Source organism: Dermacentor silvarum, chromosome 6 (genome assembly GCF_013339745.2).
Source record: "Dermacentor silvarum isolate Dsil-2018 chromosome 6, BIME_Dsil_1.4, whole genome shotgun sequence".
In the NCBI taxonomy this organism is placed as follows: domain Eukaryota; kingdom Metazoa; phylum Arthropoda; class Arachnida; order Ixodida; family Ixodidae; genus Dermacentor; species Dermacentor silvarum.
In genome coordinates, this window is record NC_051159.1 from 126,881,367 (window position 1) to 126,899,016 (window position 17,650).

At 42.3% G+C, this 17,650-nt stretch overlaps 1 protein-coding gene across 2 annotated transcripts in view; it reads left to right on the forward strand.

Moving 5' to 3' along the window:
- Positions 1 to 1,501: 1,501 nt before the first annotated feature.
- LOC119455950 (Golgi pH regulator) overlaps positions 1,502 to 17,650 on the forward strand; it is a 41,639-nt gene continuing 25,490 nt past the window's right edge. For both annotated transcript variants that reach the window (XM_037717499.2, XM_037717500.2), the window contains exons 1-8: positions 1,502 to 1,713; positions 2,376 to 2,435; positions 4,012 to 4,115; positions 5,712 to 5,818; positions 7,809 to 7,913; positions 12,148 to 12,268; positions 14,228 to 14,308; positions 17,294 to 17,406. In XM_037717499.2, coding sequence (XP_037573427.1) covers positions 1,672 to 1,713; positions 2,376 to 2,435; positions 4,012 to 4,115; positions 5,712 to 5,818; positions 7,809 to 7,913; positions 12,148 to 12,268; positions 14,228 to 14,308; positions 17,294 to 17,406 — 733 coding nt within the window. In that variant the 5' untranslated portion in view covers positions 1,502 to 1,671. The remainder of the gene's footprint in view (positions 1,714 to 2,375; positions 2,436 to 4,011; positions 4,116 to 5,711; positions 5,819 to 7,808; positions 7,914 to 12,147; positions 12,269 to 14,227; positions 14,309 to 17,293; positions 17,407 to 17,650) is intronic.

Here is a 17,650-nt window from a genome sequence, read left to right on the forward strand (position 1 = left end):
TGGTCAAAATTAATCCGGAGCCCTCCACTACGGCGCGCCTCATAATCGGAACTGGTTTTGGCACCTAAAACCTTAGAAAGAAGAAGAAGAATATAGTACAGTAGACTCCATTTGAGAGGAACTTGCTTAAACGGAACTGCGAGATTAGATAAAAGACATAGGCACCAACTTTGGTTGGCTACCCATGGGCATAATGGCTACGTACTCTAGTTAAATGGATCTGTTGGTGAAAGTATTAGACCCTCACTGTCCGTTATGCTGCTCGGGAAACGGCAGCAGTTTGACAGATGAGTGCGAAGGCAATGCTGAAGTCAAGAAAATTCATTCTGGCATACAAATGCCCACTCTACCACTCTGCAGAGTTCACATTGCTCGGTTTATTCCGGCGCCATTTTAATTCCTTGCGAGTCATATATTATGAACAATAAACCAGTGGCAGCACAAAGCACTTGTACTAGTTATGATAATGAACTTTTTCAATGTGATGAATTGTATTGAAGCAACAAGCCAAATTGCACAAAAAGGCATGAACCTTATGATCTCATGATCGGGACAGTTGTGATGCAGTGTGTGCCACAGTATTGGATCAGCTCGCAAGAGAGTTGAAATTCTGCAGTGCAACTCTGAGCATAACTGCTGCACAAGATTACTGGGGTTGTATTATGTGCAAATTATTTTGGTGTGATTCTATTCATTTCTTAATTCCCACCAAGTGGCCATTCCTGGTGATAGTGGTGCTTCGTGCGAGCCAATGATGAAGGGCAAAAAAGTGAAAATGAAAAGAATTGTTACAAAATATGGCCCCTGGGCAACCTTTTGTAGATGTACATGGCATAGATCGATCTCATTCAAATTTACCTCCGAAAATTAAAGTGAAACACTTGCATCCCCCTTTGCGTGCTACTAAGCAGTCACATTATTAAGGGATATATTACAATTAATGGCTCATCTTAGCAATACATGGAAAACCTTTTCCATCTACTTTAGTTTTAGTGAAATCTACTTATGCCTGCTCTATATATACTGTAGTTGTCAACCATTAATCACTACATCCAGAGTCACTTTGGCCAGATAAAATATTTTCATTGGCCTGCTTGTGTGCTCTAGCCTGCTATTGTGCGCAGGGAAGAAAGGGGAGAAAATGGGATGAGTGATGATAAGGACAAATTAGACTGATGCTTAGTTGTACAATCCTGCAGCAGTGTAACTCAGTCCATGCCACTGATCTCTACTATGTTTAGTGGTCCTTGCGATTAACCGCGCATGCGAAAAGTAATCGCTAACTCCGGCGAAGCCAGAGGCCCGTCCGCTACGTCCGCGTGAGCGTCATTCGGAGTCGCACAACTTGCTTAATGAGCGCTTAACGATAATTGATTGCTTGCGTTGTTTGCCGACCAACACGATCCTCGTTGTCGCTTCAAAACAGCGATAAAGGGAAGCGAGGAGAGTACCGAAACCAAAAACCTAGTCTAAAAACATCGCGAAACTGCGATCGCCTGGCAACACTGGTGTCAACATTGCCAAGATTCGACTGTCTGCATTCGGCTGGCGGTGTTGACGAGCTGAGACATCCGCCAGAATGCGGTGGTTGAGCTTAAACAAATATTTACGCCTTTGAAAGACGAAATACGACTACTCTTCTCCAAGTTTGGGTGAAGTTGACGCTGAGCCATGTCGCTTCTTACGGATTTTTTCGTAATTACCGTGTCGCAAGTATGTCAGCTTCTTACGTGTCTCGAAGATGAACGTTTCGTGCGGTGCTGTGAGCGAGTTGACAGAACATGTTACCACAATTTCAAATTTCCATTTATTAACACGGGAGCTACCGTTTGTCTTCATGCTGCTAGTCGTTTTAGTACAGGTAGCTCGACTAGCTTTCGTACCGAAGATTTATTTAGTCGCGAAAAGCAGATGTGTAAGTACGTCATGACTGAGTAAATTATTTATTGCAAAAATAGCACTTCGACCTTATTGATGTCAGCCTACCACTTGAATAGCAGATTTTTCGGAGCATATGGTTCAACTCGGTGATTCTCTATCTGTGGAGAGATATAGTCGTAAGCGGTGGATGCCCTCGTCATGTGTTCAGAATTTTTGACCCAGGGTTCTGCCTAAGTAAAGACTCTTCACATATAGGCAATGTTATGCGAGTACAGTGATTGTGTTAAAAACAACGAAACATTTCAGCAAGTTAAAAGTACAGCGATACACTGCGCATGAAACAGCCAGTAAACACAACTATGCTTGCAAGAATTGAGATATACTGGTAATGTGGTCATCGCGTTTAAACTGATTGCCGACTTAGTTACCCTCTATAATAATGCGGCACTGATGCTTTAAGTCATACGTTGAACACTTCAAAACTTGCATTTCAGGTGTTGTTCTTTGCGGGCGGCTGGGTATTCTTTATGAAGAAGCTGTTCAAAGACTACGAGGTAACTGGCGCATGCAATAAAAACTGCTTGTAATGGGTACATTGATTCGCCTGCACCACCTGAACCAGTGCACGAGGTGCTGCACCCTATCATTCATTTCAGCGGTGCAGCAATGGCACCCTCTGAACCATGCCATTCGTTACAAAAGGTGCAGGAAAGGCGTAGGGCTGGTTCATAATTTTGCTGCACCCTCTCTACTGTGGGTGCCGACTCGGCGTAGACGTACAAGTGCAAAGCAGCACAGCAGAAGACACAGCACACATGTGCAAGCTCCATTAAAAGCCTGCCTGCGTGCGTCTGCTGTATCTGCACAAACGTGGCTTTATTTATGCCTCGGAAGCCGATCATACCAGCACTTCAGGACCTCTTAAACTTATACGCACTCTGTGCACATTAGTCGGAAAAAACATAACGCCTGCACTGCGTCTGCACCGTGACATTCGTTTCGTGTGTCGCGCTGTGTCTGCACCAAAGAAATCGAGCTGCACAATTTCTGAATTCTCGTGAACTGGTTCACAGGGGTGCAGGCGAATCGAATGGACCTAATAATGATACCAGCATGACTGTTTGTTGATGTAGGCAGAAGCAGAACACAACGCGCTTGCTTCACGTCAAAATAAAGGTGATACTTGTTTGCACATGCACAACTGTTGCAGCATGTTCTCTGAACATGACTTTCCCTGTCCCCTGATTCTGCCATTGGCAAAATGAGACGCAGCATCAAAAGTTAAATTCTGTGTGACCCTTGGTCTGTTTTCGTGCTTCCCCACCTTGATTTTGCGCACATTCAACTGCATGATCCGGGAAATCTCATCACCTCACATTCATACCAGGCCGCTGCACCAGACACTTTTACCGGAACACTGACAAGTTCAATGCTACTAAATTTATAGTAGTCCCGTGTGATATCATCTCAGTTCGCTGTTTGTAGACAGAATTTTGATGAAGCTTCTATCTTGCCTTACCCACTGTGGGGGCTGAGTGACTCTGGTGCAGAGGACGAGAGCGCAAGTTTGAATAACAGCCACGGCAACTTTGGTTTGACGGGGCTAAAATGCAAAATTGCTCCTCTAGTGAGCTTTGCATGCACATTGAAGGATCCCAGGCAGAAAATATTAAACAAGAGCCCTCCACTACACAATCTTTTGTATGGTAAAGCAAATTGGAGTGCAAAAAACACACCCGCATACACACATCCACACACGCAATCACTCCAAAAAGACTCCCCCCAAGTGATTGCATGATATGCAGGTGTGTTTTTTGTGCTCTAATTTGCTTTGCCATAATGCGTTACCAACTAGCCCAACAGCAAGTTCTTCTATTACAATCTCTTGTAGCCTCGATGATGCTTTGGCATGGTTAAATCTCATCATTCGGTCAACATTAACCTTTGCAACTTGCCTTGAAAAATTCCTTACCGGTGCAGGTGTAAGTGCCAGAATTGCTGCTTGTAGCTTGGCAGCTAGGTTTTGAGCCTTCATTTCAGATGATCTGCTCTATGTTTTACATGAAAACAATGTGTTGCATTCTTGTACTCTATATTTTGTAATATTTTAATTTTATGTGTTCTCTACAGGTTCATCACCTGTCTGTACAGCTGCTGTTTTCTATAACCTTCTCGTTGTCTTGCACAATGTTTGAGTTGATTATCTTTGAAATCCTGGGCTTCCTTGACACGAGGTAAATACTGCATTTCTGCTCCACATTTCTGCTTTATGCCACTCACATATACTAGCACATAGAACTAAAATGTTAAAGAGATAAAGAAAAAATTCCAGATTGCCGAGAATTATCATAGAGGCTTTCCATGCGGCACACTCCATGGCAGCAGTATTTGCAAGGAAAGGAAAAAGTTTACAGTCACTGCTGCATTTCATATACTAGGTTAGAAGAAGGACTACTGCAGGCTGTCCCAGCTAACATGGAGCAACATACTATTTAAAGAAAACAGAGTATGAGATACGAAGGACAGAACCAACTGGTGTTCTGTCAGCAGAAGTCTTCTGCAAATATTTTTTTTCTGTTATGTAAATTAACCAACTAGCCAAAATTAATTAGTTAATTTAAATATTCTGTGTCTAACGGCATAAGTGTGAATGTGAAATTCTTCTTTGCATTTAAAAACTTCATATTCAGTAGTTTCCAGCTCGCTTTGTTTTCTCAGTGGTGTTTTGATGATTAAAGTGTGATGTAGTGGTGTGTAATGCTTTTGGATGATCAGAGGCAAAGATTTCTAGCAGGTAAATCAATGCATTTTATCTAGAAGCTTTTCTTTGGTTGTGGTTTAGGTATTATCAAGGGGGGTGCACAAACTTCCACTGCACTGCTGTTGTTATTTAATTATTTTTTTTTTCACTACTGTGGAAACCACACAACACTTCTCTACATATTTGAAATTAACCGTAACAATGTTGCAGACGATTGCGTCCTTGTTACCATGCTGAGCAATTTGACATGCACGCAGTAATCGGAGAGGCCGCCGAAAGCGAGTGACGCCTCCTTTCAGCCTTTTGTGATGCTACGCAGCTAGCCCGCTACACACAAGTGGGAATTCTCGAGTGTGCGCCCATTCGGCTGGCCAGCCCGCAACACAATAACATACATTCCCAAGTACCTATGCGTTTAATCAATCAGTCAATGAATGTTTTATTTTCATCACTAACTATACACCAGTTTCCTTACCTGGCATTCGGCCAGTAGCAGATAAACTCATCTGGATCCCACTTAAAATGCTGACAGAACACCATTGGTCCCGTTCTTGTGTCCTGCACCCTTTTTTTAATAGCTTGACCATGTTAACTTGGACACTTTGTATAATATGCTAAAAAATTGTACACCATTAAAAGCAGCCTCATTATTGGTGTGATTTTCTACTGTCTGACAAAAATGCCAGAAGATGACCCATCCCTATAAATTTCTGACTACGGAAGCAACCTTGATGACCTTGGCAAAAAAGGGGACACGAAATAATGGGCGATTTATATTGTTCAAAGTAATACTGGGGGCAAAAAGTATTAATGACCCACCAAGAACATTACAGTTTATCTTTTCGTTCTTGTGTCCGTGTTTTCTATGTGTAACTTTTCAAAGCATGAATCTTTACGAACTCGCTCTCAGCTTTCTGTCATTCTAAATAACTTGGTATTTGATGGATCTACCTTTGTCTAAGATTCTTGGGTTACCGTTGGATTGTGATTGTGCTATCACACTTATGTTACCATCGTGGCCATCGTGACACGCTCATGTATTTATAATTGCTATTACTATTTCTTTCAGTTCACGGTATCTGCACTGGAAGCTTGGATTGTACGCCATTTTGTTTATGCTGATAGTGTTCCTTCCTTTTTATATTGGCTACCTGATAATCAGCAACACACGTTTCGGTGAGTATGCAGCCTCAAACTCACCGATAATTTTCTTTCCTCACCTGTGTACATACCAAGCGTGCTTGCGTTCCTTTTTTGGTAAAAGCTGTCTGACTAAATTTTTTACCCTCCGACTGCTGGGCTTTTGTTCTGACTTTTAATTCTGCATAGCAGCAGGTTCTCCATCATTGCTTTCATCCAAGTCAGAATTCATCAGGAGTTCATAAATTTCCTTGTCTGTCAAAGCACGGATGGACCTGCCACGCTGACTTGCCATGGCTTCCCTGCCAAGACGAAGCGATGGAGCGCCGAGTCGTGCTGCAGCTACTGTCAGAAACTTAATCCACAAGATCCACGTGTCTAGCTGGCCTTGCTAGCACTAGTGTTATTAGGTGTGCCTGCAGTGGGGAGTGTGTCTTGCTCCCAAAGTCTAGCAGATTGCATGACCTCCTACACTGGGCGAGCAGCGTGCATCATGGCGCCAGCCTTCCTGCTCGTTGTTGTGCTTGCATGCTTGCCTTCATGCCTGCAGCAGGTGATGTGACCTCAACACTTGGCACACAGGTGATACCGTCGCACTCTGAACAACAGGGCTGTGGTGGCAATGGTGCAAACTCACCTTGAGTGTCCATACAGTTGCTATCGCAATAATATACCAGAATATTGTCATGCAACAGTTAGTCAGCAATAGCCACAAGGACACAACAAAATGAAGACAAAGGCATGCCTAGCCTTGTGCGCTGAAAATAATCGTAAATATATTTCACCTCTCTCCTCGACCATCAACGTCGAGTCCCAGCAGTTGTGACCACTGACATGTTCCTACCAGTTCATCCAGTCCTCATTGTCGACACCATAAGTTGCAGAAAACGTACCAGGGTCACAAGGCTGGGCTAAGACTATCGATCGTGCGACGGTTGGAAGTTGATGGCGAAGCAGCAGGATGTGACTAAGGTGGATCAGTACGCATGGCCGGGGGTCGTACTAGGAGTCTACTGTGGAGTTCCTGTTGCTGTAGTGTTACCCTGCACCTCTGCCAAAGTGTTAGAGGGAAGTTTTTAAAAAAGTGAAATATATTTACAATGATAATTTCAAGCAACATGCAATATCTTGAAACTGCGCACAAGACTAGATGCCCCTTCATCATCTTCATTTTATAGTGTCCTTGTGGGCATTGCTGACTAACTGTCCCATGACTATATGTTCCTCTCGCATACGCATTTAGAGCAAGCGCACTTAATCTAGACCCTAGTCGGTAGCTGTCTGGGCAGCCTGTGTTGGGCTACTAAATTGATGACGGGGCAGCTGAATGCAAAGCCTTGGCGAGTGAACACTGGCAGCAAGCAGGCGGTAAGAACAGGCTGAGCGTTATCGCTATTGTTCTTTTGTTCTTTTTCCCAATTGCCAAAGTTCTTGGCAAAAGAGTAAGAGAGTGGCTGTCCCCTAGAAATGCTGCAACTTCTGGTTAATAGATGGCGGGGTATGTGAAGCAAATTTCTCATGGGTTCCAATATAGGAGGAGACTAGTAGGAATCCTGCTTGCAGTGGAGGTAATGGGGAGGGCCTCTTCTGTGAGGAGGTTAGCTCACCTTGCATCATCACCACACAACACCATTTTGTCTTCTATCTCTGCTGTTACTAAGATGTTTAGAAAGATTTCTGTCATAGAACGCTCACTGGGGCAACATTTTGCTACTTTCACTGTACTTGTATATCATAAATCTGTGCTCAAGGTGTGAACACAAGCTATTGCGTGCAGGGCCATAGTCAGAGGTAGTGTTTTGGTGCCACATCAAACACGAAATTTTTGTGATCTCTATCAGAACATCCTCTGAATAAATGGGAAAAAGTTTTTCTGGGGTATTGGAAATTAAGAAAGCGTTCGTAATACGCCTCGAAATAAAGCTGTGGGTGCACTGGTGATTAGGTATAATTATTTATTTATTATCTTGACATTGAAATTTATTTATACTGCCATTCATCTGGTCCCGTTTTTCCTTACATGCAGTGCGAACGAGGCTCATCAAGCCACTCGCGCTGGGTGCATGGCTGGTGTTTGTCTATTTATTCTGGAAGATTGGGGACCCATTCCCGATCTTAAGCACGAAACATGGTATGCCCCTCTTTGTTTTCTTTTATGTTCTCACTCCTTTCTTGACTATATAGTTAAAGTTATGCACTTTAGGATTAATCCTAAAAAATATGAAAATCACTTGCTGGTAAAAAAAAAATTAGAATTTGCATGTATTATCTGAAAAATTCTGAATTTCAGGGCCCTCAGTTGTCGACACATGAAGATACCATGACGAGTCTACTCTTTTACATAATTGGTACCATCCTGTATGCCTGCAGGTGCTGTTAAGTTGATGGAATGACATATCTACGATAACTTTTGCATAGATATTGACAGCTTGCTTGACATTGTAGATGAGGAGCAGCACTGCGAAGCCATTAACAGCATCAGCAGCAGAGAGTACTACATTGCTGTTGCAGAAAAGTTGAGCAATGCCATTCAGTTAAATGATTCATGACGACTTACACTGCACCCACGAGGTACCGTGCTCAGATCATGAGCCCAAACATGAAGTTGGTGCACTACGTGTGTCTTGTCCTTTCTTTTGTCCTTGTCTCTTAGGCACATTTACATGCTTGCAATGAAGTTGGTACTGCCAGAAGCATTCGACACGTACAGTCATCAACACTTCTCACTAGAGCGCTGAATTGGTGAATTGCGATGCAAATAAATCATTATCGGTGCATTGCTGACAGGTTTGAGCTATGCTACTTGTGACCAGCAGAAAACACAGGCGCCCAGGCAATACGCTATTCAGCCAGGTACCTTGAATCTAGGGGCTGCTGTGTTATTGCTCTTTCCTTTAGTTCTGCAGCCATGCGCTTGAGCGCTCTAGACAGAAGTGTGGACGTCTCTACACTTGAGCAGTTGTTTTCGGTTCTATTACCGTTGTTGCATTACGCTACCTTGCTGGCAAGAGCATTTTCTCAGAATGTCTGGTGAATGCTGCTGAAGTTGTTTAGCCTTAGTTTACTGGAAGGTGCATGGCTGAGTCTGGCACGTTTTTTCACATACAGGGCAGAATATACTTTTCCTTTATACAGTGCAAGCGATGCAATGGCATTCTCAATGTTTCTTTCTGTTAATCTGAAAGGACGTGCCACAGTGACTGAATCTAGCATTCATTAATACACGTGTATATATAAATGAAAAAAAAAAAAAAGCAGATAGGAGAACGGCGACCGAGGAAAAAAAAGTATTTAGTGAAAAATTAAAATATGTTTTGGCTTCCGTATGGGAGCCGAAACGTCTTTTCATTTCTCGCGAAATATTTTTTTTTCCTTTGTCGGCGTTCTCTTTTCTCATCATGTCTCTTCCTGGACCAAACGGGATTCCGCCAAACCCTGGATTTCATGTAGTATATATTACAGTAAGGTGGAATGGTGATGTCCTTTTGCTATTGTGTATATGCTATACTGCCCCCCCCCCCCCCACCTTTTTTTTTTCTTTCTTTTTTTGATAAGATCTTTTCAAGAGCAAAGCTAAAAGGCACATTATGCTAAAACGGCAGAAAAGCTCATAATTCCTAAGCACCATGAAAGAAAGCTCTGATTAACTCAGTGTCCTGCAGAAAATATAAGCTCCAAACATACCCTCTGATCTTGCCCCAAAATAAACTCGGAAAACGCAGAACCCTAAGCATTGTATGCTCATATTTGCAACCACATTTCATTCGGGTGTCATTGTTAGGAATCAGAAAGCTTAGAAATCGGAGAAGTATTCATTGTGTATCTTGTATGCCAGTTTTGCTGTTAGAAAGGGCTGCATATTCCTGGATAAAACAGCTTGTTTGTCAATGTGTCAGCATAGTTACCATATTTACTCGATTGTAACGCAAGCTTTCTTCCAGATTTTTGCTACCTGAAGTCGATCCTCACGTTACAATCGAATACCGAAATTCAAGTTGTCTAAAAAGTGCAATGATGCACCCAATCTAATCAACAAGTGAAATGTGCGAGTGAAAGCGCGCGAGGGACGCGCACTTTCACGGAGAGTGAACGCACAGTGGAGAGCAAGCGCGACGTCTCCATCGCGCGAAAGGCCGTGGAAAAATGGGAGGGATGGGAGGTAACGTTTAGCTGCGGCACCAAATGCATATCTCGCGACCGAGCGCAAGGGAAAATGGCGACTCGTATCTCCCACGCGAAAGGAGGAAAGCAGGAATGCAGTGTGGGAGAGAGGGGGTGCGCCTTCTACTCCGCGTACTTGTACTTTGCACGGCTGCGGGCTATCGCCCGCACCGCTTGAAAGTGACTTTGACCTTTGTATGCGCTGTGCTTCCGCCGCTCAGTTTTTGTTGAAGTGATAGACCGCACGAACCTTCGCTCGCTGCTGTCGCCGCGCTTGCTCACGCCAGCGTTTTGACAGTGGTTGTCTGCAGGTCATCGAGTGTGATCTATTCCGCGCTGACACCATGCTTGTTAATTCAGTTAGTAAGCAAATGTGTCCAAGTTTATGCAGCCGATAAAACTACTATCTTTACTCTGTATAGCTCTCTACTAATTTGCTGTCGCAATTGATGCTTCGCCTTTCGGGCGAAACTGCGACTTTCTCATGCATCCGGTGGTCTTGCGTTACTTTAGCGGTTTTCTTCATTCTTTTTTCTTTTTTTTGCTGGACACAACAAAAAGTCACCCATCGCGTTACTTTTGCGCTTTTATTTTTTCTTGATGGACGCAATGAAAAGTTACCCCTCGCGTTACAATCGTGGTCGCATTACAATCGAGTAAATACGATACCACAGATGGTTGACAGCAGTGGCAGTGCTTGGAGCATGCATATGTCTCTTGCTTGCGTTGGCAGGTATTAATTAACCTAAATTCCTGTGCACTTTTTTCGCATATACAGTAGAACCCCGCTGATATGTTTTTCATGGGACCGTAAAAAAAACCCCGTAAGAGCTGGAAAACGCAAGAGCCGAGAAACAGGAAAAATTGAGAAATGGGAGTAGTGTTGAACTGAACACAATATTATTTTAATTCTTACGTATGAAAAGAAGTCGTAGTTTCGCCGGAAAGCCGAAGCATCGATTGCGATAGCAAATTAGTAGACAGCCATACAAAGTAAGGATAGTAGTTTTATCATCCGTATAAACTTGTAAACATTCGTATTAACAAGCATGGTGTCAGCAGCCACAGGCAAACATGAACACATCACACTGAATGAGCGCGGACACGTGCTGTCAAACGCTGGTGGGAGGAAGCGCTGCTGCAGAAGCGAGCGAAGCGATCTTCGTGATATTGTCTATCACTTCAACGCAAACTGAGTGCCGAGAACACACAGCACGCACAAAGCTACAAGCTGCCGACGCACCTACACTGCCTAGACTCTGCCCCCAACGCCGATCGCTTTCAAGATACGGACCGCGTTCCGCCGCGCACTATGCAGTTGATGCCAGAGTACAATGCCGCCCGCTATCCCTCCCCCCTCACTCCCTTGCCGGTGCCTCGAGCACAACGGAAGAAGGAGCACTTCCTCCCTGCTTTTCTTTCTTTTGCACGCGAGATTTAGATGCAGTCGTCGGCTCCCCTCGCACGCACATACAGCATACGGTGCGTGGCGACGGCATTCTCGCTCTTGGACTTTATACGGAATATCTATGAGCCAAACCAATTTTAGGGCCGCAACGCATCATAGACACCATCTTTAGATAGCAAATACGGATCTCAAGGGCCATACTTTTGCTGGCGGAAACCAAAAATATGTCACAGGTGTTGCCCCCGGCACTTTGGGCGGCCAGTCCCATCGTCAAGCCACCAAGCCAAGTGAAATGAAAAGATAAAATGGCCGCTCGGGCCGGTTCGGGGTGGCAGTTCGCAATGTATGATGCGGGAACGGTCCCACAGTTGTGACGTAACAGTGGGGTTACCAATACATTGGGTTCTATGGGAGCTGTGTCAGGACCAGCCGAAAACGACGTAACAGCCGGGAAAATGCAGCACCCGGTAACGTAACAGTGGGGTTCTACTGTATTTGTGCTGCATTCTTTGTTGGCTCTCTTCTTTTTTTTTTTTTTACAATGTGTCCCAGTTAATGTAGGATAGCAATCAGTATTCAGTATTCAAGGAGATTGTAAATAAGTAAAGTTAATTTGTTAGCCAGGGAATATTAAAAAAAGTATATCCTAGTTGCATAAGGCACTTGAAAACAATGCATCACTCTTATCCTTGTAGGCAGTGTCATTATTCTTTAAAGCCTGGCTAATGTTTGCTGATACAGCTCGCACATGTTATAAGCAACCAAATTTTGACATGTTCTTCTTGGTTCCTGCTAGGCATACTCTCGATAGAGCAAGTCATCAGCCGTGTAGGTGTCGTGGGTGTCACGCTGATGGCCGTACTGTCCGGATTTGGTGCAGTCAACTACCCATACACCTCCATGGCCTACTTTATGAGGTGAGTGGCAACTAAAACTGCGCAGAAAAGTAGGCATGAGTGTGTGCTTCTTTTAAAACAACTGTTCTCAAAATGCAGTGGCAAAACACAGTATTACTTGCCTCTCCAATTCAAAAGCTATTTTACTCTGCTGAGTAGCCGATTTTCAGATATGGCAGTCATATTCTGATGGCAACATGATGCGAACTGCATGATTACTCGGTTTATATTTATGAAAACCCCAGGTAATCAATATTAATCAGCAGCACTTTGCCTACAGCATCTCTCATTGCCCCAGAATAGCTCTGGGACACAAAAACACATCAATTATGTAATTTCAAGTAGCAGCAGTTGCATTCCAATGGCGACATTGTACAGCAATGCCTGTGCACTGAAATTCAGCGTATGTTTAACAGCTCTTGGAGATTTTATGTTAATCTGGAGTCTTCCCTGCAGCAACTGAAATGCTGCCTCATAGCCAAACTGTAGCTTTCAAACATAAAAGAAGTATTTCAGTCAGGAATGTAATACAGTTAAACCTTCATATAATGAACTTTCATGTAACGAAATTCTGTATATAACGAAGTATTTGACATTTTATAAGTTCTTGTCCATAGAACATCATGCATTTTGAACCTCAATATAATGAAGTGTGTTTATACACGATTTCAATATAATGAAATTTTACTGCCACTGCGCAGGAATACCGAGACAATAAATGGAAACTTCCACAGATGCAGACGGTGAAATGGTTGAATTACATCCAGCTGCTTTAAAATTGATAGAGCGAAATATGCTCTCTATCATACACCCGAAATTCTATCATTATGCATGTAAAATGTATTTTTTATAACAAAACAGATATTGGATATATCAAACTTTGAGCGTGCGCGATCAGTCACCAAACAGCTGCAAGCACGCTCCTCCGCCGGCTTCGGGAATCTCCTACAGTCTCCGTGCCCAAACACACCTCCACGCCTCCAGACCGCCTTGCTTTGTAGCGCCCCTATTCGGCAGCCGCCTACCACATGAACAACTATGTGTGAGCAGCTGATTGCCCTGTTATAATTTGGAATATTTTGCAGCCCCTTCCATGTAAGAAAAATCCAACGGTGACTGTACTTATTTGCATAAAAGGTCGAATTTCAGTATTGCAAAATTTTGATGTAATGAAGCAGATTGCTTATTTTACCGACTTCGTTGGTTTAACTTTATCTCATTTCATAGTGGTACAGACTAGTTGTGGTAGAACACCAATTAGTTGGAATTTTCGTGTTTGTAGGGATGTTCAAGGGATTTTGCGTGGATGTTACATCAGAGTGCTGATATTTTTTTTTTTTTTTTTGTAAGCTTCTTGACATCTTAACCTGCAATGAAAAACATGTTTGAATAACAGTTCAGATGGAGGGTGCTCGGAAAGTATTACATTGACAACTACTGTAATGAAGCGAAGAGAACAAAAAGCCAACCAAACATGATGTACCCTCTTGTTTGTGAAAAGGAAGTTGAATGCTGGGTTACATTGCAAAACAAGACACAAGGTTCTGTACTGTCCGTGGTGGTCTTGAGAGCCTCTTTCAGCTTGTACAATCTTCTAAAAATTCACCTGCAAACCATTGTTAGAAATGGCATTCAATGTATTGGTTTGGAGCTAACAAAAATATTTTTACTAATACTTATCATTATTATTGTATTATTATTTGCAAGACTGTAACGTAGCTTTTCTTTCATAATTACCAACCTGACAAAGTGGAACCTTGTGCTATATTCTGCACCATGCTCCAAATGAAGTGCGGATTTTTTAATTTTATTTTTTTCCCAGCTTCTCAGCTGTCTCGTAATCACGTTTCTAGCAGTATTCTGCTGGCCAGATTTTGGGCATTTAGACATTGTGGGAAAGCCATCTTGGCACTTTTCTGCAGGGTTTGTTCAACAGCTTGGTGTAATCTGTAACGTGCTGTCTCATTTGACATTTTACAGGGTGGTTACTCTCACTGATGTGCAAAACATGGAGAAGAAGCTTCTACAAACATTTGATGTAATCATCATGAAAAAGAAGAGGTCTGGTATTGCATTTGTTCTTCTCTTACCGTGCCCAACTATATTTGCATTCATAAAAATCTGATGTGTTCAGTAAATTCTGTTCTACAAGTCCGATATTGTGCTTTACTTGAAAAAAACTGTTCAGCTGGCTGCCGAAAAATTGTTTTAGCCGATTGCTAGGATGTACAGTACTTGGAATTGTTGGCTCTGTTAAAGAAATCTTGTCTTTGTTTTGGTTAAATTGATGCTGCAGTAAGGTTTGAATAGAAAAGCTAGGTTGCTATTATATGTTATTGGTTTGGCACTAGTTTTCATTTTTAATGGGTAACCTTTCTAATTATTTCCTTCATTAATTCATTGAGCCCATATACTGGTGGTACATTAGAACACTGGCCATTTTTCTACGGGGCCACAGGAAAAGAAAGCATGTTCCAAGAAAGGGTAGCATACAATAATGCTTACAGCAGCATTACAGATGAGGCTATAAGCTTTTTTGAAGTTGAATAAAAAACCAACAAACTATTTATAGCACACTAAATGAAGCTCACTATTGCCCCCCTGGCAGTTAGATTAAACATCACACTTTTCTTTCTTTTGCAGTCATAGTCGTGACCCTTGATTAAAATAATCTTGTAATTTCTTTCTGCCACTTGTATTGAATATTTTATAGTAGCAGCCCTTTCTGAAGTGCTCACGACCCTTTTTTAGTTTATGCAAAGCCACGTATATCGAAATAACAGTGCAAAATATCAAAGGCCATGACAGCATCTGCAAACGTGCATGGGTCTTCATCCTCCCCTTCTTCATTTTCGATGTCATGGGCCATGTTGCGATCGGTCTGACGTGTTCAGTAGTTGTAAAGTCCCAAGAATATTTATTGAAGAATACATATTCACAATAATTGCTATTGGCTCCTATTTGTGTCATAGCATCCTCAAGTTCCCTGTACCTTTTTGGCAAACTCGTTGGCATTGTTAGTGTGTTGCGTGTAATTGTAATTTCTATCAGTGTGTTGCGTGTAATTGTAATTTCTATCAGTGTTGCACCCTGCAAGTTCTTGCCCCTGCCCCTCCAAACATTGAAACCCGTGTTTACAGAAGGTATGTCGCACAATCAAATTGGGAATGATGTCCCACTATGTAAAGAGGAAATGCATTGCGTCATCAGTAGTGTGTCATTGAACTTCTTGGACTTAAGAACCTTCAAGTGAAATGTAACAAATGGGGTGCCAATACTGTACGCATGACCCTATGGGAACAAAGCACAACATGTTTCAGCATGTAAGAACCAAGAAAACATAACAGGGTCATATGAATGAGTTTCTACAGTACTTCTGTCTGCAGTTCTTTGAGGTCTGTTTTTCAAGTACAGAATATATATATATGGTTGCTGTAATTAGTTATCATTTTTCATTGTTATTTTTCATTGCACAAGTTCAACTGTTCTTGCATAACTCGGAACTTTTCTTGAATTTAGTTTTTTTTTTTTTGCTTCAGTAAGTAGATAAACAAACATGGAGTGGAAAAGTGGGAATAAATGTGTCATGTTTTCTAAAATGCACACAATTCTATTCCAAAGTTTGGCAAACTGGGCGTTTTGTAAGTGCACAAAATATGTTAGGTGACCACAGTTTCCGGAACCATGAAAATTGCAGTTGGTGAGGTGTGTTTTGTTGAAACCTAGAAGATAAAGAATGATTCAACATAAAAGAAACTCCCTGAGGAGTTCTGCAAGGCTACAAAGAAAACCCATGTGCTTTCCTGAGAAAGAAAAAAAAGGTTTGCATCTGAAGGAAGAAATTGTGTAGAAACCATCGACAATGATTGTCAATATAAGCGAATAGCCTAACACTTCTAGGTTATAGTTGTTCTAACAAGGATATTTAGGTAGCATTTGTTATTTCATTGCTCAATTCCATAGAGAACAGAACAATTAGTGAGCACATCTCAAGCATTAGCATAGACTGAGCATTCCACCACAGCATCTAAACCTTCAGATGCCGCAAAGCTCTCTCAGAATAGTATGTGCATCTTAAAGAGCTGTAATGGTTGGCGTTCAGTGGCAAACGCAACTCGCAGCTCGATTGTACAAGAGCATGCACCCTTCTCATCGGCGGTGAAAATCCAACCACCACAAAAATGGGCGAGAAAGCCGAAGAAGGCTATTCACTTTAAAATTTATCCTGGTGCTGGAATCGGACCCCGTACCATCCCCTTCATGCAAGTTTTTTTGCCAGCCAAGATATAACCACGAGGCTAGCAGCTGGTGGGCCAAGGGCAAATCAAGAGGTAGCACAGGTAATGAGTTTAGTACGAATAATTTGTTTCCTTTGTAGCTTCATGCCACTTTCAGTTTGGTAGCAAGTTCTCCCTTCATGTTCCTGCCACTGTTTTAGTCCCTGTTTGCTACAGTTAGATGAAATCGAATAGTTGCACATTCCTTGTACAATATTTTAGTGTGTATAAGCTGCACAGAAGATTAAAGAAATTTTAAGTGCACAGTGGTTTATATGGCGAATTTTGCCTTGAATGTAACTTTGTGGCAGTGCCGATTTGGTTGCCTTGATGCCAAGGCAACATTATTGCCATGCAGTTGCACATAGAGGTAAAATTGGCATATAAACGGAAATACTTGAGAACAGTGCGAATAAATGGGTTTTTACTGCTGCGTAAAACGCATAAGTCCCTACTGCATATAAACACGTTCTGCACTGTTGTGAACGTGTGCTGCATTTCAAGAGAGCCGTAGCGAAAGCTGTCATGGACTAAATGTAAAAAACAATATTTGTAAGTTTCACTTTTTGTCAACAGTTGCATTGTTTTGTCTTAGTAAGTTTTGAGCACTTCTGTAAACATTGAGGCATTTCTTTATTTTTCATTTTTCTTCGGGGTTGTAATTGGGGGTGCAGGCTACATGCAAGGGTGGGCTGCATGCGCTAAGATGCAGTATGTTGCAGATTTCAGAAGCAACTTTCATATATTATGTCATCTTGCCTTACCACAGGATCGCCCTGGCAATGAGGGAAAAGCAGAAACAGTCGGCATCGGGTCGGCAAACCACCGGCATCTGGGGCATGTTGCAGAGCGTCACATCAACTCCGGCCAGTGGTGCTGAAGGTGTGTAGGCATCATGAGACTAGCATTTACACACAAGTGATGGTTACACTGTAATTAGAGAAATTGACAAATCGCTAGCCTGTCATACCTGTTCTTTATTAATCTAACTTACCCTCATGCTAGTTGAAGGGCACTAAGAAAACAAAAATATGGTTGAATCCCTCTTTCATAGGAATCAGCAGAACACGAAAGTGAAACATATCTTCATAGAAGCTGTTGCATGTTTGCTTCGTGAACTCATGGT